This window comes from Protopterus annectens, chromosome 11.part0 (assembly GCF_019279795.1).
Source record: "Protopterus annectens isolate FY-2018-M chromosome 11.part0, PAN1.0, whole genome shotgun sequence".
Classification (NCBI taxonomy): domain Eukaryota; kingdom Metazoa; phylum Chordata; order Ceratodontiformes; family Protopteridae; genus Protopterus; species Protopterus annectens.
Genome location: NC_056745.1, coordinates 2,327,356 through 2,353,669, shown reverse-complemented (window position 1 = coordinate 2,353,669; position 26,314 = coordinate 2,327,356). Strand labels below are relative to the sequence as shown.

Sequence of the window (26,314 nt, the reverse complement as noted above, 5' to 3'; positions counted from 1 at the left end):
AGAAGGCAGGGATGCATTTTTAGGTGAGGCCATAGTAAGGGAAAACAAATTTGCCTTGACTAGAAGAGGGCTTTGAGCATTACTGAGGACTCACGCAGAGATCCTTTCAGAAGAAATTTTGTCATTAATGGGAAAAAAGAAAAAGGCATAGAGAAGTCTGGGAGGCCATATGACATACCAGGGCTTCTCTTGGTGACTATCCCTTTGGAAGGATGAGGGCACAATATATGCTACATTCAGTTTTGGGTGGGGATGCAAACAAATGGCAACAAAAAGTACAGTTTTGTACCTACCATAAATGTAGATGTTCGAGGATTCACCCTGCTGCAGTCATCACACTTGGGTTATCCTGCCATCAGGCAGTCCTGCAGTCGGCCCGAATTCCAAAGTCTTGGTCCGGCGTCAGTTGCTGTCGCTTCTTCTCTGACGTCAGTGCGTCAGGAGTATATGAGAGGCATCCAACGCCATTTTCTTCAGTTTTTCTTGCCCCCGATGTCAGGTGCCCCCAAAAGGTAGGCAAAATATATATATATATATATATATATATACATATGGCTATATAAAAATTAAACAAAATCCTTGGGTACAAGCAAATACACCACAGAGGTAGTATAGGATAAAGTGGTAGACATAAGTTCAGCTATTTCAGAGGGGATGGAGGGAGGGTAACCTGGACTGCAGCAGGGTGAACACTCGAACATCTACATTTATGTACTATGTTCATCGTGTTACCCTGCTGCAGTCATCACACTTGGGTTGAATCCCAAAGCTAAGGATGGGAGGTGGAGTCAAACAGGGTTGGAAGAGGCTAGTAGGCCCTGCAAAACTGCAGTGGCAAAACCAGCTCTAGTCTTAGAGTAAAGAGGTAAGTGATAGTGTTTGGTGAAGGTGTGCACTGAACTCCAAGTAGCAGCTTCCAGAATATCCTTGGTTGGCACTCCCCTGAGAAAGGCTGCTGATGTAGCTGTAGCCCTGGTGGAGTGGGACCTAATGTTAGCAGGTACTGGTTTCCCATGATCTGTGTAGCAGAAACGTATGCAATGTCCTATCCATTTAGAAATGGTCGGCTTTGAGATATCTTTTCCTTGTGATCCTGTAGCATACACTACAAAGAGCCGGTCAGTTTTTCTGAAAGCCTTAGTTTTATCCAAGTAGTAACGTAATTGCCTGTGAATGTCCAAAGAGTGCAGGAGTCTTTCTCCTTTGTTCTGGGGATTTGGGAAGAAGGTGGGCATATGAATGGTTTGGTTTAGGGCTACACTGGATACCACCTTTGGCATAAAGGAAGGATTTGTTCGTAGAGAAACTGTCTTGATGAAAAATGAGGAAAGGTTCCACTGCCATTAGTGCCTGTAGCTCGCAGACTCTTCTAGCTGAGGTTATTGCTAGTAGTAGGGCAGTTTTACATGAAAGAAATTTTAAATCAGTTGAAAAAGCTGGTTCAAAGGGCGGCAGTGTAAGTTTTTCCAGGACAAAGTTGAGATCCCAAGTAGGTGTTGGAGCTCTCCTTGGCGGTCTTAAGTTCTTAGCCCCTCTGAGGTACTGTCTTAGGAGTGGATGTGAAAATAAAGGAGGATCCTGATTTAATGAGCTGAAATTGCTGAGGCGTGGATCTTAATAGATGAAAAGGAAAGTCCTTGGTGTAACATCTCAGTTAAATATTGTAGAAACTGAGGAATGTTCAGCTCCAAGGGATTTAGGCCTTTAGCCTGGTTCCAGGAGCAAAATCTTTTCCATTTATCTGAATAGGTTTTCCTGGTGCTGGGCCTCCTGTCCTCCAGAATGACATCCATAACAGCTTTGGATAAAGGTGTTGGCTGGTTGTTTAGGTAATTTGCCATGCAGCCAGGTTTAAAGTCTTGAGCTGGCTGTGTAGAATCAGATTGTCTCGCTGGGTGAGCAGGTGAGGAATTTGTGGCAAAATCCATGGTGGGCCCTGGGCCATGGTTCTTAAAATTGGATACCAATGTTGGCGTGGCCAATCTGGTGCAAGGAGAATCATTTGTGGCCTCTCTAATCTGACTTTCAGCAGTACCTTAGCTAGAAGAGGCAGTGGGGGGAAGGTATACACTGTTAATGTTTTCCAACTGAATGAGAGAGCGTCCACTTTCCAAGCTAGTGGATGGAAGGTCCTTCTGAAAAAATTTTGAAGTTGGTGGTTGTGGGGGCTTGCAAACAGATCTATGTCTGAGCGTCCCCATTTTTGAGCTATCATTGCAAATACTTGTGGATCTAGTTTCCATTCGTGTGGATCCATGATGTTTCTGCTTAGGTCGTCTGTCAATGTGTTTTTCTTTCCAGGCAGGAATTGTGCTTGTAATTGAACCTGGTAAGACAGTGCAGTGTTCCACAAGGTCATTGCTTGCCTGCATAGAGGGTAGGAATGTGTGCCCCCTTGCTTGTTTATGTACCACATAACCGTGGTGTTAGCTGTCCTGGGTGTAGAAGGTCCTTGAAAGCTGTCAAGGCATTCTGCACTGCTATCATTTCTTTTGGATTGATATGCAAGTGTCTCTGATCTGTAGTCCATTTGCCTTGAATGCACTGTCCTGCCATGTGTGCTCCCCAGGCATAGTCTGATGCATCTGTTGTCATAGTTTGCCTGGCTGTGGGTAAGGTGAAAGGCTGACCCTTGTTGAGGTGACATGCCTGTGCCCACCACAGAAACTCCTGTTGAAGGCAGGGAATGAGTGGAATCATTGTTTCCAAGCTGTGGCTGTGCTGAGTCCATACACTTTTCAGGTACCATTGTAATTTCTTCATATGCAGTTTTGCAAATGGTATTAGTAGAATTCAAGATGCCATGAATCCCAAGGCCTGCAGAATTTTTCTTGCAGGGAGTTGGGTCTTTGTTGCCATTATTTTGAAATATTGAAACAGTTGTTGTTTTGTCTGGCGTGAGATAAGCCATCTGGGCCATTGTATTCAAGCTGGCACCCAGGAATGTTATGTTTTGTGAGGGCACTAGTTTTGATTTCTTTTCATTTACTGTGTACCCTAGGCAATGCCAGATGCTGTAAAAGAATGTCCTTGCTTTCTGCTTGAATAAGACAGTCGTCCAGGTATGGGTATATTTGAATTCCTCTTTGTCTGCAATTACTGGTGCCAGGCATTTTGTGAAGACCCTGGGCGCAGTAGATAAGCCAAGGGGAAGTGCAGAGAATTGATAATGCGTTGAACCTGCAATGAAGTGGAGGAATCTTCTGCAATTTTGTCTGATAGGGACATGCAGGTATGCCTCCTTGAGGGCCAAAGTGACTAGCCAAGCATTCTTTCCCAGCATGGGAAGAAGCTGCTGTAGTGTTAAGCATCTTGAATTTTGGTACTTGCAGATAGGTGTTCAGAACTGAAAGATTCAGAATGGGTCTCCATGCTTTGTCCTTTCTTGGAACTAGGAAGAGTCTTGAGTAAAATCCTTGTTCCTGCTCCTGTGTAGGTACCTGTTGAATGGCTCTCATGTTCATGAGAGCTGTAATTTGTTTTTGTGCCTCTGCCCATTGATTTGGTGGCAGGTTTAGCATTCCTTTGATCCTTGGTAATGTATGAAAGTGGAATCTGTATCCTTGAGAGACAATGTTTAGAACCCATTTGTCTTTTGTGATGATGTGCCAGTTGTCTGCAAAAAATGCTAGTTTTCCTCCCAAGGGTGTTACCAGGAGAGATTTGCTTGGTAGTTTGAGGATAGAGTCATTGTGTCTGCCTTCTGTTAGCTTGGGGCCTGTCTTCTCCTCCTTTTTGGGTAGCAGAACCCCATTGGCGAGGTTTGTAAGGGCCCTGTGACTGACCTCTGCCCCTTGGGCGTCTGTATTTGCCCGTCTGTGATGTCTGAAGCTGGAAAGGACCAATTTTTTTTGGCCAATTTCTGCTGAAGCGAGGGGGTTGTACCTGCAAGAAATCCTTGACCGTTTACATAGATTTAGCCTTATCCTCCATTTTCTTTAAAACCTCTTCTGCTTTGACACCAAATAATACATCCTGTTGTAAAGGTGCATCTAATAATTTTGCTTTAACATGGTCAGGGAGGGTTTGCTCTTTTAACAAAGCATGTCTACGAATGACTGAGCCAGTAACAGCTGCTCTACAGGAAGCTTCCAGTGAATCAAATCCGCATTGTAAAGTATGCTTGCCCACCTGTTCAGCTGCATGCAACAGATCCTGCATTTCCTTGAACTCAGGCTGTTCTGTGTGTGTGCTCATTTTTTGTTTTAACTGAGACATCAGGAATTGTTGATATTTCAACATGTGAAACTGGCAACTTAATGCTCTCATAGCCAGAGTTGCAGAGGTGTATATTTTCTTTCCCCATCTATCTAAGGCTCTGGAATCTCTTTCAGAGGGCACAGGATTTTTAGCCATAGAAGCCTTTGCTCCCTTAGGACCCTGGGATATGGTTTCTGGGTCAGCTACAGGGCTTTTATAAAGGAATTTGTGTGAGTCAGGTACTCTGTAGTATCTGTCTGGTTTGGCTGGAGCAGGAGGTAGTGAGTCTGGATTTAAACTAGACTCCAAGTAGACATCATCCACAATATCTAAAACAGGAGGAATAGCAAGGGGTCTGTGCTGTGGTAATAGAAGGAACTCTCAGCCTTTTCTTAGTATCTAAGTAATCCTGGCCTTCCCAGTGGAAATGTTCCCTCATGGTATGTAATGTTTCCCCAAAGGAGTAGTCTTCAGGGGGAGATGCTGAGGGAATAGAATCTTCAGCATCAGAATCCTCATAAGGTGGAAAAGTGTAATCCTGTTCCTCAGAAGAATCTGAGGAGAGAGAAACCTGGTCAGAGGATGCATAATCCTCCTCTTGTCTTGGTCTTTTATCAGGAGGGGGATGGGAACCCCTGATAAGGGTAATTAAATCTTCAGCCATCTTAAGCATCTGTTTCTTAGGCATGGGGCCTTGACCTGTAGACTGATGAACAGTTTTCTTAGGTTTTAAAGGAGTTTTAAGTTTAGCATAAGATTTAATGGTGAGTGTAGTCTGTCTGAAGACACCTTCTGCAACCGAAGGTGTTTCCTCTGCACCGGTGTCTAAATCTGCTCCGGTGTCGGTAGATGGCTGCATCGGCCTAGTAGACTCCGTGTGGGAGTCGGCAGCTGTGTGGGGTTCCAGCTCTGCGGTCATCAGAAGCTGTGTAGGCGCCTCACTGAAAACCGGAGAACCGGCGACAGGCCCAGCTGAGGCCTCGGGGTCTGGCTTATTCCTAGGCTGCCTGTCCTTATTTATTTATTTATTTCCAGTTTGATTACCGGGGAAGTCCACTGGGCCCTGAGACCCATTTTCAGTGGAGGCCCGGGGAGAAAAGCTCCAGATGTACAAATACAAAATACAGAAATATAAAATATGAATGATACATTGAGGTGATCAGTTTGTACAATAGAAACATTCGTTATTGCAACAAAGTCAAATACTACTTCACTAAGGTTATTCTAAAAGGTTATACAATCATAAGCTGTTCTTATAGGGTAATTTAAGACAAAGCATTATATGAGCACATTCTTAGAAGGTTATACATTTGTAAAGGTATTCTTATAGAGTAGTTTGAGAAAATGCATTACATAAGCACATAGAGAAGAGAGTTAAGAAATCTATTTACAATATTTACATGAAGCGGTATGAAGATAAGTCTTTGGGACATTTTGAGTGCAATGGAGCATTCCATGTGGTATGAATATGTACTTGGATAGTTTTTAGTTGGGGTGGACTAAGGACAGCCTCACCTTTTTACACTCTAGGTAGGATATTTGTGAGTTTTTGAATAGTTTTAGGTAGGGTGAAAGTAGGTGCATTTCCACTTAGTGGACAGATGTTTGAAAAGCAGAGTTTTGAAATTTTCAGTGCTTGATACGGTTCTTAGAGAGGAAGGGAGAGAGTTCCAAGCCTTACCGATAGTGAAAGAGAGGAGAAGTTGGCCAGCAGGTCTTTTAGGTTTGTAGATAGCAATCAGATTTTGATGTTCAGATCTGAGAGATCTCTTAGGGGTGTAGGGAGGAAGGATATTAGCTAGAGCAGGACAGTTAGATGGCTGAAATATAAGTTTGTGTGCTGTTGTCAGCTGCAGATAAGTTAGGTAGTTTGGTAGTTCTAGCCAATTTAGGGATTGAAGGGAAAGGCAATGATGGGTGGAGTTTGTACAGTTTGATGCAAATTTAGAGATTTTGTTATAGCAGCTTTCTAGTTTGGAGGTGCTGGAGTAGTCTTCAGGGGCAGATGCTGAGGGAATAGAATCTTCAGCATCCTTGCGTTTTTTATGAATTGCGGTCGTCGGCTGCTCCGACGGCATGATATAATTAAATTTCCTGCCAAAGTAATGCCGTGCGAAGTCAAAATGGCATTTGATAGTGCATTTATTAAACCTAGCGAAAAAATGACAACCTGTGACGTCGTGGTCTGGGCCTAGGCAAGGAATACAACAGGAATGGAAGTCCTTATGAGGTATTTGCTTCCCACAAGAAATGCAATTGCTAACTTTTTCTGACATCGGATTGAGGCAAGAAAATGTTCCCCAATGGGGTACTTAGCTTTATTGAAGACTTCGGACTGAAATTCAAATCGAAAATCTCAGGTCGGCCGACCGACACTTGCAAACTGCTTCTGCTTTGGGCACCGCGCAGCAAGAAAGACTGAAGAAAATGGCGTTGGATGCCTCTTATATACCCCTGACGCACTGACGTCAGGGAAGAAGCGACAGCAACCAACGCCGGACCAAGACTTTGGAATTTGGGCCGACTGCGGGACAGCCTGATGGCAGGATAACCCAAGTGTGATGACTGCAGCAGGGTAACACGATGAACATCTGGTCCAAAGTACCAAAAAATCATATTAGCCACCAAAGGACTGAGGGAACATTTGTGTAGCTTAAGTATCAATTTTGAGCCTACTCACTAGTTAGTTTTACCTGGAATGTGTTACTACCACGAAACATTGTGAAGACAATGTCCACTGCCACATCTTCAAAGCTTCTCAACATGGGGGATAAAACCTGGTTTCCCCCTTATTTGTTGTTGTACCAGACTAGTGACATGCTGTCTGAATAGAACTCATACTCTGGGAAAGGTGATCCTGGAAGCCTTCAACTCTAGCAGGACCACCTTATCTCTAGGACATTTATGTGAAAACTGTCTTCAGGTTGGTTCCATATGCCTTGGACCATTCTCCCCCAAAAATGCTACTCCTACCCAGAGAGGAAGTGTCTATTATTACCATGGCCTTGGGAAGAGGAAAAGTAAAAAGTCTCACCACTGAAAGGATAGGAGACGACATCCACCACATTAAATGTCTGTATAGAGAGGAAAAGCAGATGGGAGTGTTCATAAAATCCATTGACCAAATCCACTGCAGCGATCTCGTACAAAATCATACAGAATCTTATATGAGGTACAAAAAGAATACAGGCAGCCATAAAGCCAAGAACTTTTAAGATGTCAGATACTGGTGAAGAAGGAAAGAGGAGAACAGTTGGGATTATGTTTTTTTACATTGCTGGTCATTCTTCTGGATGTTTGACAATGTACAATCTTATTTCCAGATGCCCACCTTACCATTTAAGGTCTGTGAAGGTTTCAATGGAGGCTTTTCCAAAGTTTGAGATCATTAAAGACAGACAACAGTGAAGCAAGTAGTCAATGGCATACATCAGGGATTCCATTTTCATGGCAAGCATGAGCCAACCATCCCAATATGGAAATTTGTGTATCCCTCTAATCCTCGGATCTTCAGTTCTGCTCTGCCCCAAGGAAGAATGATAAGAAGAAAATGATGGGCACCAGCGGGTGTGGGCAAAGTTGGAGCATCCCTTTCCTGCTCAGCTGATGTGCCTGACACCAGAAAAGAAGCTAAATGAATCAATGCTATAGAGGATGCACCAGACTCAGTAGCAAGGGGTCAGTGCAGAGACCCAGTCAACTCTGATGGAATCGAAGTCAAGAGAGTTGGAGGTCTCAAGAGTTTGCACCTAGAGATCCAATTCAGCCAGTGCCAAATTAGGAAGCTCTGGAAAATGCAACTCCAAAACTTCCTTTACAACACTCATACCAACCCAATTTGCTCTCGAGAGGGGAATGGTATGACACCCACATCCCTCTGCATCTTTAGAAAGGTTCTCAACATATTTCCCATTAAAAATCTGTAGTGCAGACCTAGAATACCTAAAGGAAGTGATGGAAGTGGGCGAGAAGAAATCTAGAGCATTCCTGTTCAAGCAAATGGCTGCCAGCCATTCTTCGTTGGGAACAATCAAAAATAACTATTGGCTCAGTGAGGGGTCGAAGTGGTCACAGCAGATGTCTCCAGGAAAGAGTTGGGTCAGGGAAACTGGTTTCCTCCTTCTCTTTCTTTTTGCTCTGTCCTTATCTTTATCTTGTTCATTGCCTTTCTTTATCCTCATCTTCCACCCTGTCAGGGTCTTGAGAGGCAGGAAAGAGACCTTTGAGAATCAATCTTTTTCTCCTCTTCTGAAGACAGAGAGGACTGGAGCCAGCACAGATCTCAAGAAGGCCAGAAAATGTTTTAGCCCCAGGCATACCACACACACACACACACACACACGCACGCACACACGCACACACACAGGGTATCCTGCTGAAAAATTCTGCGTCCAGTGGGGGCATCTCCTGAATCCCTTGACTATGTCAAATTTTAAGTCAGGAAATTCAGAAAGAAACTCTAACACTTGGGAGCAATAATAATTAATAATTGTTATAGTAAAAACAATAAAGTACTAACAAGAACTTAACGCAAAAGGTTTACTAACTGCCAAAAAGAAAGGGAACAACCAACGGAAATGAGCACACCTAACTTTGCTAGTCACAAAAGCAAGAAGGAATAAAAAGTTTTTCTCTTGTAACCTTGTATAAGTAGCAGAGTATACATGAAAAGTAAATGACAGCACTGTGCAAAAATGGAACAGAACTTTACAAAAAAGGTTGAAATATTAAGCACTCATCTGGAATCTGTAGTGCTGGAGATTTCATCTAGTTTGCATAAGCAGAAAATGCGATTTGGTGTTGCAGCCAGAGACAGGTGGACTATAGGAGCTGGGAAGGAGCTCAACTGCTTGGAGAGTTGCAAATTTGCTGAGTTGGATCAGTCTTATGGCAAAGATTCCAACAGTCAAAATGGACAGATGAGATGATTTAAGAGCTGAGGTTTACATGTTTTAATCAGGTGTACAGATATGCTAGTAATTACATAACATAAAGAATACAAAAGAACTTAAGCTCCACCTCAGATTAGGTATGCCCCTTCGCTTGTACAGAGCTTGAAATTTGCATTGGGAATGCAGTGCAGTGCAGCAACTAGCTAAATAATCTTCTCACCCTTAAATTTCATTATGTTTATTTGCACTTTCTAGAAACACAGAATTAACTGGGGATAACATATTAGAACATATATTTAACAAAGTGCTTTTTGTCATAGCTTACATTGTTTGCACACGTTACTCTAAATGCTCTAAAAGATGACCTATGCATATCCAAGTCATTTCTACACCGGTCACTTTGATTCAGCAATAAAATTAGGCACAGATTTAAATAGCAAAGGAACAGTGCGGCCACATTTCCAGGTGAAGTGAAATACCACTGTCGTTCCACTACTGCAGCCACAGAGTCTTCTATGTAATAACACAGTAGTAAATGTGCAAGGTCCAAAGGAGGTTATCACAGAGACAAGGGTTGCTGCTCAGTGCGACAACCACGGCCCCATTTAATCTCTGACTACTATGCTCAAACCTTCCAACTCAGACTCCTTTCTGACATATTAATGTTTCAATATACCAATGCATCACTGATTGTATTGCCAAAATCAACAGGTATTCCAGGTATTAAGTGCCCTTACATGAAGATATACCTGGCCATTTGCTTCCTAAAGAGTACTGGCTTAAAAATGAAACTAAAGAAAAAAGATGTAACATGAAAAAAGTCTTACATCTCTGGACATTGTGTGAACAGTACTACTGATGAGGTTTTATGCTTTGACTTATTTCAAAGGAAAGGCAAAAGGAGACTACTGGTGAAAGCATGCAATAAACTGAGCATGTGCAACCATAAGTCAAACAGTTAAACATACTTTTTTGTTTAGCTGACAGTATTTGATTATTCACTCACAACCAGGCTTGGCAAAATCAATACAGCCATGACTGGATAACCAAGTAGGCTATTTGCCAATGAGAAATATAGCCTACTCTGTGATTTCAGGACTTCAGAGTTAGTTGTGTGGGGGATGAGGCCCACAAAGGGAAAAAATGGCAAACAGTGTGGTCAGCCAATTTCAAGCAAATGGATTTCAATAACCTGGGCTGTAATGAGACAAATTATAACAAGTTTACTGTTATATATAACACAAAATGGCTTAATGTTACTTTACTGAAATATATGCAATAGTCCACAGTTAGGCATATGTACAACTGAAGCCTGGCTAGCACAACATAGCTAGCCAGACATGCACAAAGTCACTATTCTTCATCAAATGTCATCTTTGTAATACAGGAAATCAAAACTGTAAAGCACTGTTGAATATGTGAACTACTATCTACAAAGTCCACACAGCAGATGTTGTGCAAGAGTAGCAAGTTCAAAGACCTAACCAGGAAATGAAGTAAGGTCCTAAAATATCACGTACGTTAACCAGCTCAGCTATATGAGCTGCTCTTGATGAAATATCAACGTCCTCAATACTATGCAAGTACTTAACCAGCTCTGCTAAGCCACCTTAACTGGCTAGACTTATAAACTCTACTTTCTCTTCTCTTACCTGGCAAATTACTGCAATGGTCAAGTTACAAGAATAAACAAAAAGTGAAGATTTTGTGGTGGCAGTCTATTTTTTTTTTCTTGTGTAACAAATTGTAAAACATCAAGAAAGTTACCTCATTACTTAGATCCCGGGAAACATACTGTAGGATATCCCTGGCAACATCTGCAAAGAAAGTATCTCCAGATATCTGTTCAAACAAAGAAAACGAAGATGAATTTGCAGCTTGAAAAATGTCCAATTCATCAGTATTATTCAAGTCTACACATCTCCATGTACTTCATATCAGGGTTTCAAATACTTATAAATGCTTATTTACATAAAAAAGGTCATAAAGTCATGCAAGTGGGTAAAATGCACAGAGTTTCTAAAAATGTTGCAAGTCCCAAGTAGCTGAAACTCTGGGTATTTACTACTAACAATGGAATGTGGGGTGTGAGACACTTTTTTGGTTAGGTTCACAAAAATAAGTTGGTAAAACACTGCCATGTAACAGAGTTTATAAATAAAATATGCACATATGGTAGACTCAATATTTCTACAAAAGGAAAAAAGGAGGGATAAAACACTGGAACGATACTTGGTTTTCCTCATTCCTCAGGATATCCTAACTTGCAAAAGTCCACAGTGCTCCATCAATGGAGATTGCTAGCTTCAGTTGTGGACCCCAAATGACTCCCTATATTTCTCCATTAAGAAATCAAGCGAAATGATGATTACAGCACAGTTCAACAGACAATAATTCAGAAAAAATGCTGGAAACCTAAAGCTTTTTATCAATGGCCACAGATACATTCATGATATTGTTTCTCTTTCTTTTATTTACTCAAGTATTTATTTTTAATTTGTTTACCAAGGCAGAGCACTGATCTGCAAGGACATACTTCAAGGTCAGCCTGGGAAGACAAGGTAAATAAATAAATAGCCTATGAACACAGTTGTCGTGTACTAAGAATATTTCCAGACACAATATATATTATAGGTTTACTATGAAAATACTGAATGTCATACCGTTTTTTTTGAGTACAAGACTGAATAATTATGTTGAAATTTGTACGACCATAAGAAAACAATGCCAAAAATTAACACCGCCAAGGTCGACCTTCAGAAAGATTCGAAAACTTTGAAAAGCAGTACAAGTGCTACCAACAACTCCTGCACTTCAGTAAGAATTCTTCTTCTTCACCTGTGCTCAACTCTAAGTTACTACATAGCAAATGTTCAAGTGTCCAGACACGAACATCTAAGAAACACAAACTAACGTACAGATCTACTTATTGTTACATTTTGGCAGGGGGGGCAAGCCCCCCTGCAAATTATATATACCAACTCCAAGATCGCACTACAGTGAGAAAAAGTGTACATTTCCCAATCCTCGCTGTACAGTGATCTCCATTCATAACATCAACCTCGTATTAGTGAATCACTACTGTTTTCCATTACTTTTCAGTCAGAACACTTTCAGTTTGGACTTCTGAAACTTTAAAAACATGAATTCAGTTAAAACTTGTTCGTTCAAATGCAATTCAACTTTTTGATAGTAAACAATGTATATGCTTATGTAGATCTACCTGATATCGTCAAAATTCCACTTCATAGAACTTTAGAAACACAAGATGACTTTGCGGAAAATTAACTTTACTGAACATTCACATCACCGGAATTTTACTCTGGGAAAGGAGACACTTGATCACTATGGCAAAACAAACACACTGAAGCACATTAAACTCACCCAAGAGGAGGGCTGTGCTCCCCACCCACCCCCAACTAAATATACTACTCTGAGATTGCACTATAGTGGGGAAAAGGGCAAATTTCCCCATGGTGGTCAAGTGTCTCCTTCTGGCAAAGTTGTCTTCTGTTTCTAAAGTTCAATGAAGTGGAATTTCGGCGCTCTCAGGTAGACCCATACGTTTGCATGATACGCTTCCATTAAACACAACAATCCTTTTACATTTGAGTAATACACAGTGTTGCCCATACAATGAACACTCCAACCACAGTCTTGTATACATAAAATCTAAAGGTCAACACGTATTAAAATCTTGGCCTCCACCAAATGTCAGTCAGTACTCAACTTTGCACCACAATCTTCTACCATTGGGGGAGTTGAGGGGCAAAACCATTAAGAACGCAATCTTTTCAATACTAGCCTGACTATAAGCATCTTAAATTTGTCTTGTAGCAGCTCAGATCAGTTTCTAAACTTGGTCTGTCGGCAGCAAAAGTATAAATCCAACCACTACATTGATAACCTCACAAACCTCTTTCAGATAAATGATCACAAAATATATGGATGAAAAGCTAATCATCTAATTCTTTAAAAATAAACTCAAACTCCAAAGTAAGAACATTGATACAGATTTTATCTGGCAACAGAAGGTGGGTGCTGCACTCCTGAGTGTGCTGTCCTTCCAAGACATTAAACAGAGGTCCCATCTGTTTGAGTGAGTGGTAGCTCAGGTAAATGTAAAGTATCCCACAGCAGTTACTAAACAAAGTGTAGGGAGGTTCCACATTGCCCCAAACATATCTCCCTTAGAAGTATAAATACCAGCTTGGATCTCCCTTAAATAGAGGGCTGGCTACTGGCCTAATGGGAATAATTTGGTCAAGTTAAGATTAAAGTAGCATGCAAAAAAAGCAGTGAAACCTACTAGATTTAAGTCCCTTTTTCACAAGCCATACCCTGGCACTTACCTTACACATTACGCAGATGAGAACACATCAGTCTCTGGCAAAAGAATATGGGGAACACTGTTTTCATTTAGAGATTTCATCTAAACAATCAGACTTCTTCAGAATGAAACCTACTAAACACCACATGACATTTAAATATTAAAGTGACATAACAACTAGTAAGAACATGGTTTAGTATCAAAATGTGGAACGGCACTTACAGAAAACTGAGATAGCCGAATGCGTGTTTTCCAGTTTCCAAATGCCAATCCGGAAATGTTCGAATCCTCATGAGCAAATAGTTGTGTGCATTCCTTAATGTGGGATCGATGCACTGATAACAGATCGCACTTCAGTGGGGATCAGGAAATTTACCCTTGTCCTCACTGTAGTGCAATCTCAGAGATGGAATATATAATATGCAAGGGGGGGGGCACAGGGTTGCCAATAACACAGAATTTCGACAATGGAACTTCTGGTGTTCAAATGTCGATTCCGTGTTTACCATTTCCAACATTTTGGTAATTTTGTACTGACAAATTCAGATAATGAATACAATCAAAAAGTGGAACTTTTTAGATTTACCATGTTTTGATAGGAAACGTAAGAGCATTATATGATACAATACACTTAAAGAGAGTGGCACTATACAACTTGCCAGAAGTCTGTGCATATTAACTTTTTTATCTTGGAAAAGGCAGTAAAGTCCTCAAGGGGTGGTGACTGAAAAACCCATTTAGAGGCACGTGAACTTTTCTGGTAAATTAAATCCAATGCAACAGTATATCCATGACTAAATGACAGCAGCAGTCTATTAAATATGAGGGCTGCTATTTCATGACAAGGAAAAAAAGTGTTTTAACAACATATTTTGTAGAATGAGCTTTTTACCATTGTGTTTTGATTAACATATCTGTATTTATTCATGGTCCCTTTAAATGTATATAAAAAGACTAGATCATGTGATGTTCTTACTAGTTGTCATGCGACTTCTTAGTATTTAAATGTCACGTGGTGTTCAGTGGGTTTTATTCTGAAGAAATTTGGGATTGTTTCAACAAAAGTGCTAAATTAAAACTGTATTTGCCTTATTTTATTGACTGGGACTTGCATGCTTTCATCTGGATTTGTATTTAATACATATTTATGGTTGGTTTGGTTTTTGGTTTTTATATCTTCCACATTATGGTTTATGCTGTGGTCAGCCTCAATTATAAAGTAAATACAGCAACATGCTAGAAACAACTTCTGCCTTTTTCTGTGATATACAACTGATTGAAAGCAGGCTGCTTTTCCTGTGAATCAATCTAATTCAGCAGCAAGACTGAATTTCATTCATTCATTCATTGTGTTTACAAATCACAACACCAAAAGGACAGAATTTCAAGAGAATGTAAAAGCAAGCAAATGCAGCACAAAGTATAATGGAGAGCTATACAAGATGTCTAGTATAACTCAGTCTTAAGAGTGAAATTAAAAGATTTCTTAGATGCAAGAGAGACTTGAGTACAACTGCTAACAGATTATTTTTAGAAAAAAAAATTAGTCATTTATTTCCAGCAATCTGGTTCCTACAGCAAAAATGAACATCCGACACTGAACTGGGTTGATGCACAACAGGACTTAGAGTAGCATCTCTATTACCATGGAACAGAAAAGTCCACACCCACTGTTATAGAAATTGCTAAGAAAGAGGATATGTAAAAGACAGTGGGCTCCAGCAGAATGATTTTGATGAGTACAGTTGCACCCCTCCAACTACACCTACCCACAATTACTATGACATTGCACAATATATGGCTACATTTCTCCATGGAGGCACCAACAGTGGAGACTAATCAGGACAACTGGGAATGTTCTAAAAACAGCACCAAGGAAGGAAGAATGGGAGACAGAGAAGGCAATCACTAATGACTGGGGCAGCATTGTTGTAAGGATACAAATACAGAAAGGAGGTAATAAGGAGCTAAAGTGCATGGCTAAGAGGGACAAAGAGTCTAAAGAATATGTGATAACACAGGAAGCATGTCACCATATGCCTAAGTACTTGTCAGAATGATTTAGCTGCAGTACAGGAGTGGGCAGAGGTCTTGAACAAATAGCACAAATAATCCCTGAATTGTTCCCCACTCAAAGCATGAGCAAGGTTATGAAGTATCACAACACAGCTTTTAATAACTGGTTAAAAGTCTGACATAGATAAGGATTTGGAATCAGTGAGGACTGACTTAGAAAGATGTGGCCCATAATGGAATGATAGTAAGCATCTGTCTGACAAAGGAACCAGCATCCTAAAAGCAGAATCAAATACTTCATAAATATGGAAACACCCACAATCTCAGCAGTCTGAGGTGAGCTGTTTCCACTGCCATACACTTGGTGAAGAGCCTGAGGGCTGTGGTGAGAGCAAAAAGCAGGGCTCTGAACTGATAGTTTCTGGGTCTCAACCAAAAGCAGAGATGTCTTCAGGATCATCTGTTCATCTTGATGTGATAGTACGAGTCCTACAGACTAAGTGAGCACATTCAATCATACTTGCACAAAAAGGGCAGGATGGACTGAACCATGACCATTCGGAACTTTGCCTTCTTCACAAATTGATTCGGGTTGCTTAGATCCAAAACTGGTCTCTGGTCCCCCGTCTCCTTTGGTTCTAAAAAGAACCTTGAGTAAGTTCTGAATCCTCTTTGGTCTGGTGGGACCTCCTGGGTACATTCTGCCCAGCAGCTTTTGAATTTCTTGAGCTGCAGCTTCTCTCTGACTGGGTGGAACATCAGGAAGCTTCCTTCTTTCGACAAGGGGACTCTGGAAAAATAGTATGAAACAACCTCTGTATATTATTTTTAGCACCCAAAAATCTTTTGTTATAGAAGGACAGGTATCTGAGTGAAAGAACACCACCACCCCCAACTGCCTACAGAGGTGAGCAGTTGGACAACCCTTCAGGAGTGCTGAAAAGGTCTATCCAGGAAGGACTCTCAGAAAGCCTGTTTTTGTGGGTGAGGATTGAATCTTCCATTAGAACTCCTCCTTCTGCCCATAGAGAAGATGTCCACACATGAGTTCCAGAAAAAACCTGGGATTTACAGAACTACATTTTCTTGACCCTGTTAGATTCTGGGAAAAGGATCATTGAACAGGTAGAAAAGTAAATCCCTACAGCAAACAGGGTCTTTCCTTCCCATTCACTGCAGGATAGCATTTCTTTCAGAGAAGGGCCAAACAAGCATGTTTCATCAAAAGGAGCATTAATGATGAACTGAAAGGCTCCACAAAAATCACATAATTGCATCCAGGCATGTCTCCGGATGGCAATGCCTGAACCAGCAGCCTGTGAGGTAACCTCTGTAGCATGGGATATCAACCTCATGGACACACTGGAAATGAATAAAAGAGTGGCCAGTGGTGAGGATGATCTCAATGTCATCCCTAGACATGGACTCAGACAGATTTGGAGAGGTCCTTGGTCAAATCCCTCTGCAGCCTTGTAAAGTGTGTTACATAATTCAGTAACCTCAAGGCAAAGTTTGCTAAAGCAAATATATTCTTTTCAAATCTGCCCAATGCCCTTGACTCTTTATGAGGGGATGAACAGGGAAGCTCTGCTCAGCTAGCTCCTTTTTTTGTGGCTGCCACTACAGCCATGCCATCAACAGGGAATCATTTGCTCCAATGGGGTCTTGCCCTTCGGCAGTGCCAAACTTTCATCTGGGATGTCGGAGATTGGTTTGAAAGATTCCAGTTCCTTCTATGCCCAGCAACAGACTAGGTCAATAAACTCATCAGTTGGTGGAGTCACCCAAGATGTAGATGGGTCAGCACCAAAAGCTTCCAGAAAAACTGACTTTTCTGGGAAGAGTGAATTTGAAGACCATCCACCCTTCTGTTTAAGAATCTCTATAATGTCTCTAAATGAGATGTCATCCAGGGTAGATCTGGGGAACCGTTCCCCCTTCCCTGAAGTCAGTATCCTCCATGACAGATTTTAAACAGGAATCTATGTGCCTCCTTTTGCACACTCTCTTGCAGGGCAACCTCCTCACTAGGATGCTCTGGGAAGTTATCCTAAGAAAGGGAAAGCTCTTCTAGGAGAAACTCTCTGGACGCTAGTGAGGTAAGTCTGAAGAGATCAGAGCTCAGACCCACTGGGGGAACAGAAACATGATCTAAAGAGAAGAGACAGATGGACTCTCTTGGATGAGAGAAGGTCCTCAGCCAACACTGGGGCTGAAACCTTCAAAGAAACCAAGCCTCGATCCAACCCTGAGTCATGCCTTTTGGAAAGAGCTAGACCAGAGCTGTCTAGTGCTGAGGCTCCAATTGGCAAGGAAGACTCCCACAACACTGGAGTCTACTGTGGACCCCTGGATTTGACACCAATGCTAAGGATCCAGGACTCATCCCAAACCGAACCAAAGGAATAAAAACAGAACTAGTTAAAGTGCCAAAAAACTAGCCATCTTCAGATCCAATGCCGATTCTTTTAAGGCACTCAGATCCAAAGGCTCTGAAAAGTACAGTTGTGTACACTTACCATAAATGTAGATGTTAGAGTGTATTCTCAGTTACAGTCATCACATTTGGGTTATCTGGATGCAGGTAGCCCTCAGCCAGCCTGAATACCAGTGTCTTGGATTCCTGCGTCAGATGCTGTCTCTTCTTCCATGACGTCAGGTCGTCAGGGGTATAAAACATGCAGCCAATACCATTACAACAGCTTTTCTTGCCCCAGATGTCAGGTGTCCCCACAATGGGAAGCAATTATATGTTATGTTACACCTCCATCAAAAAGCAAATACACCAGAAAACTTAAATACACCAAACAAGAAGGAAAGGTAGAGCCAACAGAAATCAGGGGGCAGGAGGGAGGGTAACCAGCACTGCAACAGTGAATACACTTGAACATCTACATTTATGGTAAGTGCACACAACTGTACTATGCTCTTCGGGTTTCACTGTTGCAGTCATCACATTTGGGTTGATTCCCAAAGCTAAGGAAGTTAGACAGCATTAGGGCCAGTTATTGAGCCTTGCAAGACTGCAGTGGCAAAACCAGCTTTGGATTTAGAAAAAATAAGCATGTGGTAATACTTGGTGAAGGTATGTACAGAGCTCCAGGTAGCAGCTTCTAAGATGTCCCTGGTAGGGACTCCCCTGAGAAAGGCTGCAGAGGTAGATGCAACCCTGGTGGAATGTGATCTTATCCCCTGTGGGGTAGGTTTTCCATAGTGCTTGTAGCAGAAATTAATGCAATGGGTTATCCATTTAGAAATGGTTTGCTTTGAAATGGCCTTCCCCTCTGCCCCTGAAGCAAAGCCAACTAGCAGCTGTTCAGATTTTCTGAGAGGCTTAGTCCTGTCCAAATAAAATCTAGTTGTCTGTGCACGTCCAGAGAGTGCAGTATTCGTTCTCCTTTGTTTTGTGGATTAGGGAAAAAGGTAGGCAAATGAATGGACTGATTTAGGGCCACACTAGACACCATCTTGGGCATAAAGGAAGGACTGGTCCTGAGGGAAACCCTTTCTACATGGAAGATAATGAAGGGTTCCACTGCCATGAGGGCCTGTAAATCAGACGCTCTTCTTGCTGAAGTGATGGCTAGAAGGAAGGCTGTTTTCCAAGAAAGGAATTTCAACTCTGCAGTTGCAGCTGGCTTTCAGTTTGGACTTCTGAAACTTTAAAAACATGAATTCAGTTAAAACTTGTTCGTTCAAATGCAATTCAACTTTTTGATAGTAAACAATGTATATGCTTATGTAGATCTACCTGATATCGTCAAAATTCCACTTCATAGAACTTTAGAAACACAAGATGACTTTGCGGAAAATTAACTTTACTGAACATTCACATCACCGGAATTTTACTCTGGGAAAGGAGACACTTGATCACTATGGCAAAACAAACACACTGAAGCACATTAAACTCACCCAAGAGGAGGGCTGTGCTCCCCACCCACCCCCAACTAAATATACTACTCTGAGATTGCACTATAGTGGGGAAAAGGGCAAATTTCCCCATGGTGGTCAAGTGTCTCCTTCTGGCAAAGTTGTCTTCTGTTTCTAAAGTTCAATGAAGTGGAATTTCGGCGATCTCAGGTAGACCCATACGTTTGCATGATACGCTTCCATTAAACACAACAATCCTTTTACATTTGAGTAATACACAGTGTTGCCCATACAATGAACACTCCAACCACAGTCTTGTATACATAAAATCTAAAGGTCAACACGTATTAAAATCTTGGCCTCCACCAAATGTCAGTCAGTACTCAACTTTGCACCACAATCTTCTACCATTGGGGGAGTTGAGGGGCAAAACCATTAAGAACGCAATCTTTTCAATACTAGCCTGACTATAAGCATCTTAAATTTGTCTTGTAGCAGCTCAGATCAGTTTCTAAACTTGGTCTGTCGGCAGCAAAAGTATAAATCCAACCACTACATTGATAACCTCACAAACCTCTTTCAGATAAATGATCACAAAATATATGGATGAAAAAGCTAATCATCTAATTCTTTAAAAATAAACTCAAACTCCAAAGTAAGAACATTGATACAGATTTTATCTGGCAACAGAAGGTGGGTGCTGCACTCCTGAGTGTGCTGTCCTTCCAAGACATTAAACAGAGGTCCCATCTGTTTGAGTGAGTGGTAGCTCAGGTAAATGTAAAGTATCCCACAGCAGTTACTAAACAAAGTGTAGGGAGGTTCCACATTGCCCCAAACATATCTCCCTTAGAAGTATAAATACCAGCTTGGATCTCCCTTAAATAGAGGGCTGGCTACTGGCCTAATGGGAATAATTTGGTCAAGTTAAGATTAAAGTAGCATGCAAAAAAAGCAGTGAAACCTACTAGATTTAAGTCCCTTTTTCACAAGCCATACCCTGGCACTTACCTTACACATTACGCAGATGAGAACACATCAGTCTCTGGCAAAAGAATATGGGGAACACTGTTTTCATTTAGAGATTTCATCTAAACAATCAGACTTCTTCAGAATGAAACCTACTAAACACCACATGACATTTAAATATTAAAGTGACATAACAACTAGTAAGAACATGGTTTAGTATCAAAATGTGGAACGGCACTTACAGAAAACTGAGATAGCCGAATGCGTGTTTTCCAGTTTCCAAATGCCAATCCGGAAATGTTCGAATCCTCATGAGCAAATAGTTGTGTGCATTCCTTAATGTGGGATCGATGCACTGATAACAGATCGCACTTCAGTGGGGATCAGGAAATTTACCCTTGTCCTCACTGTAGTGCAATCTCAGAGATGGAATATATAATATGCAAGGGGGGGGGGGCACAGGGTTGCCAATAACACAGAATTTCGACAATGGAACTTCTGGTGTTCAAATGTCGATTCCGTGTTTACCATTTCCAACATTTTGGTAATTTTGTACTGACAAATTCAGATAATGAATACAATCAAAAAGTGGAACTTTTTAGATTTACCATGTTTTGATAGGAAACGTAAGAGCATTATATGATACAATACACTTAAAGAGAGTGGCACTATACAACTTGCCAGAAGTCTGTGCATATTAACTTTTTTATCTTGGAAAAGGCAGTAAAGTCCTCAAGGGGTGGTGACTGAAAAACCCATTTAGAGGCACGTGAACTTTTCTGGTAAATTAAATCCAATGCAACAGTATATCCATGACTAAATGACAGCAGCAGTCTATTAAATATGAGGGCTGCTATTTCATGACAAGGAAAAAAAGTGTTTTAACAACATATTTTGTAGAATGAGCTTTTTACCATTGTGTTTTGATTAACATATCTGTATTTATTCATGGTCCCTTTAAATGTATATAAAAAGACTAGATCATGTGATGTTCTTACTAGTTGTCATGCGACTTCTTAGTATTTAAATGTCACGTGGTGTTCAGTGGGTTTTATTCTGAAGAAATTTGGGATTGTTTCAACAAAAGTGCTAAATTAAAACTGTATTTGCCTTATTTTATTGACTGGGACTTGCATGCTTTCATCTGGATTTGTATTTAATACATGTTTATGGTTGGTTTGGTTTTTGGTTTTTATATCTTCCACATTATGGTTTATGCTGTGGTCAGCCTCAATTATAAAGTAAATACAGCAACATGCTAGAAACAACTTCTGCCTTTTTCTGTGAATATACAACTGATTGAAAGCAGGCTGCTTTTCCTGTGAATCAATCTAATTCAGCAGCAAGACTGAATTTCATTCATTCATTCATTGTGTTTACAAATCACAACACCAAAAGGACAGAATTTCAAGAGAATGTAAAAGCAAGCAAATGCAGCACAAAGTATAATGGAGAGCTATACAAGATGTCTAGTATAACTCAGTCTTAAGAGTGAAATTAAAAGATTTCTTAGATGCAAGAGAGACTTGAGTACAACTGCTAACAGATTATTTTTAGAAAAAAAAATTAGTCATTTATTTCCAGCAATCTGGTTCCTACAGCAAAAATGAACATCCGACACTGAACTGGGTTGATGCACAACAGGACTTAAGAGTAGCATCTCTATTACCATGGAACAGAAAAGTCCACACCCACTGTTATAGAAATTGCTAAGAAAGAGGATATGTAAAAGACAGTGGGCTCCAGCAGAATGATTTTGATGAGTACAGTTGCACCCCTCCAACTACACCTACCCACAATTACTATGACATTGCACAATATATGGCTACATTTCTCCATGGAGGCACCAACAGTGGAGACTAATCAGGACAACTGGGAATGTTCTAAAAACAGCACCAAGGAAGGAAGAATGGGAGACAGAGAAGGCAATCACTAATGACTGGGGCAGCATTGTTGTAAGGATACAGATACAGAAAGGAGGTAATAAGGAGCTAAAGTGCATGGCTAAGAGGGACAAAGAGTCTAAAGAATATGTGATAACACATGTCACCATATGCCTAAGTACTTGTCAGAATGATTTAGCTGCAGTACAGGAGTGGGCAGAGGTCTTGAACAAATAGCACAAATAATCCCTGAATTGTTCCCCACTCAAAGCATGAGCAAGGTTATGAAGTATCACAACACAGCTTTTAATAACTGGTTAAAAGTCTGACATAGATAAGGATTTGGAATCAGTGAGGACTGACTTAGAAAGATGTGGCCCATAATGGGATGATAGTAAGCATCTGTCTGACAAAGGAACCAGCATCCTAAAAGCAGAATCAAATACTTCATAAATATGGAAACACCCACAATCTCAGCAGTCTGAGGTGAGCTGTTTCCACTGCCATACACTTGGTGAAGAGCCTGAGGGCTGTGGTGAGAGCAAAGAGCAGGGCTCTGAACTGATAGTTTCTGGGTCTCAACCAAAAGCAGAGATGTCTTCAGGATCATCTGTTCATCTTGATGTGATAGTACGAGTCCTACAGACTAAGTGAGCACATTCAATCATACTTGCACAAAAAGGGCAGGATGGACTGAACCATGACCATTCGGAACTTTGCCTTCTTCACAAATTGATTTGGGTTGCTTAGATCCAAAACTGGTCTCTGGTCCCCCGTCTCCTTTGGTTCTAAAAAGAACCTTGAGTAAGTTCTGAATCCTCTTTGGTCTGGTGGGACCTCCTGGGTACATTCTGCCCAGCAGCTTTTGAATTTCTTGAGCTGCAGCTTCTCTCTGACTGGGTGGAACATCAGGAAGCTTCCTTCTTTCGACAAGGGGACTCTGGAAAAATAGTATGAAACAACCTCTGTATATTATTTTTAGCACCCAAAAATCTTTTGTTATAGAAGGACAGGTATCTGAGTGAAAGAACACCACCACCCCCCAACTGCCTACAGAGGTGAGCAGTTGGACAACCCTTCAGGAGTGCTGAAAAGGTCTATCCAGGAAGGACTCTCAGAAAGCCTGTTTTTGTGGGTGAGGATTGCATCTTCCATTAGAACTCCTCCTTCTGCCCATAGAGAAGATGTCCACACATGAGTTCCAGAAAAAACCTGGGATTTACAGAACTACATTTTCTTGACCCTGTTAGATTCTGGGAAAAGGATCATTGAACAGGTAGAAAAGTAAATCCCTACAGCAAACAGGGTCTTTCCTTCCCATTCACTGCAGGATAGCATTTCTTTCAGAGAAGGGCCAAACAAGCATGTTTCATCAAAAGGAGCATTAATGATGAACTGAAAGGCTCCACAAAAATCACATAATTGCATCCAGGCATGTCTCCGGATGGCAATGCCTGAACCAGCAGCCTGTGAGGTAACCTCTGTAGCATGGGATATCAACCTCATGGACACACTGGAAATGAATAAAAGAGTGGCCAGTGGTGAGGATGATCTCAATGTCATCCCTAGACATGGACTCAGACAGATTTGGAGAGGTCCTTGGTCAAATCCCTCTGCAGCCTTGTAAAGTGTGTTACATAATTCAGTAACCTCAAGGCAAAGTTTGCTAAAGCAAATATATTCTTTTCAAATCTGCCCAATGCCCTTGACTCTTTATGTGGGGATGAACAGGGAAGCTCTGCTCAGCTAGCTCCTTTTTTTGTGGCTGCCACTACAGCCATGCCATCAACAGGGAATCATTTGCTCCAATGGGGTCTTGCCCTTCGGCAGTGCCAAACTTTCATCTGGGATGTCGGGAGATTGGTTTGAAAGATTCCAGTTCCTTCTATGCCCAGCAACAGACTAGGTCAATAAACTCATCAGTTGGTGGAGTCACCCAAGATGTAGATGGGTCAGCACCAAAAGCTTCCAGAAAAACTGACTTTTCTGGGAAGAGTGAATTTGAAGACCATCCACCCTTCTGTTTAACAATCTCTATAATGTCTCTAAATGAGATGTCATCCAGGGTAGATCTGGGGAACCGTTCCCCCTTCCCTGAAGTCAGTATCCTCCATGACAGATTTTAAACAGGAATCTATGTGCCTCCTTTTGCACACTCTCTTGCAGGGCAACCTCCTCACTAGGATGCTCTGGGAAGTTATCCTAAGAAAGGGAAAGCTCTTCTAGGAGAAACTCTCTGGACGCTAGTGAGGTAAGTCTGAAGAGATCAGAGCTCAGACCCACTGGGGGAACAGAAACATGATCTAAAGAGAAGAGACAGATGGACTCTCTTGGATGAGAGAAGGTCCTCAGCCAACACTGGGGCTGAAACCTTCAAAGAAACCAAGCCTCGATCCAACCCTGAGTCATGCCTTTTGGAAAGAGCTAGACCAGAGCTGTCTAGTGCTGAGGCTCCAATTGGCAAGGAAGACTCCCACAACACTGGAGTCTACTGTGGACCCCTGGATTTGACACCAATGCTAAGGATCCAGGACTCATCCCAAACCGAACCAAAGGAATAAAAACAGAACTAGTTAAAGTGCCAAAAAACTAGCCATCTTCAGATCCAATGCCGATTCTTTTAAGGCACTCGGATCCAAAGGCTCTGAAAAGTACAGTTGTGTACACTTACCATAAATGTAGATGTTAGAGTGTATTCTCAGTTGCAGTCATCACATTTGGGTTATCTGGATGCAGGTAGCCCTCAGCCAGCCTGAATACCAGAGTCTTGGATTCCTGCGTCAGATGCTGTCTCTTCTTCCATGACGTCAGGTCGTCAGGGGTATAAAACATGCAGCCAATACCATTACAACAGCTTTTCTTGCCCCAGATGTCAGGTGTCCCCACAATGGGAAGCAATTATATGTTATGTTACACCTCCATCAAAAAGCAAATACACCAGAAAACTTAAATACACCAAACAAGAAGGAAAGGTAGAGCCAACAGAAATCAGGGGGCAGGAGGGAGGGTAACCAGCACTGCAACAGTGAATACACTTGAACATCTACATTTATGGTAAGTGCACACAACTGTACTATGTTCTTCGGGTTTCACTGCTGCAGTCATCACATTTGGGTTGATTCCCAAAGCTAAGGAAGTTAGACAGCATTAGGGCCAGTTATTGAGCCTTGCAAGACTGCAGTGGCAAAACCAGCTTTGGATTTAGAAAAAATAAGCATGTGGTAATACTTGGTGAAGGTATGTACAGAGCTCCAGGTAGCAGCTTCTAAGATGTCCCTGGTAGGGACTCCCCTGAGAAAGGCTGCAGAGGTAGATGCAACCCTGGTGGAATGTGATCTTATCCCCTGTGGGGTAGGTTTTCCATAGTGCTTGTAGCAGAAATTAATGCAATGGGTTATCCATTTAGAAATGGTTTGCTTTGAAATGGCCTTCCCCTCTGCCCCTGAAGCAAAGCCAACTAGCAGCTGTTCAGATTTTCTGAGAGGCTTAGTCCTGTCCAAATAAAATCTAGTTGTCTGTGCACGTCCAGAGAGTGCAGTATTCGTTCTCCTTTGTTTTGTGGATTAGGGAAAAAGGTAGGCAAATGAATGGACTGATTTAGGGCCACACTAGACACCATCTTGGGCATAAAGGAAGGACTGGTCCTGAGGGAAACCCTTTCTACATGGAAGATAATGAAGGGTTCCACTGCCATGAGGGCCTGTAAATCAGACGCTCTTCTTGCTGAAGTGATGGCTAGAAGGAAGGCTGTTTTCCAAGAAAGGAATTTCAACTCTGCAGTTGCAGCTGGCTGAAAGGGAGGGAGAGTGAGCTTTTCCAATACAAAGTTAAGGTCCCAGGCTGGAGTAGGGGCTCTCTTGGGGGGGGGGGGGTCTTAAAATTTTTGGCCCCTCTAAGGAATTGCTTCAGCAGGGGGTGAGAGAAGAGGGGTGGTTCAGTATTATAATGTGCTGAAATGTCAGAGGCATGAATTTTAATTGACGATAGGATAGGCCCTTGTGGAGCATTTCTGTTAAGTACTGAAGAATATGGGTAAGCTGGGCAACGTTGTGCCCATCCCCTGAGTATGGCTTCAGGAACAGTATCTTTTCCACTTTTCAGCATAGGATTTTCTAGTACTAGGCCTCCTTGCCTCCAGAATGACATCTAGCACC

The 26,314-nt window shown here is 41.6% G+C and overlaps 1 protein-coding gene across 2 annotated transcripts in view; it reads right to left on the bottom strand.

The window, feature by feature from the left end:
* Positions 1-26,314, bottom strand: part of SPATA20 (spermatogenesis associated 20) — a 2,234,575-nt gene that overhangs the window by 1,385,388 nt on the left and 822,873 nt on the right. For both annotated transcript variants that reach the window (XM_044087351.1, XM_044087352.1), the window contains exon 9: positions 10,860-10,934. In XM_044087351.1, the coding sequence (XP_043943286.1) occupies positions 10,860-10,934 (75 nt within the window). The remainder of the gene's footprint in view (positions 1-10,859; positions 10,935-26,314) is intronic.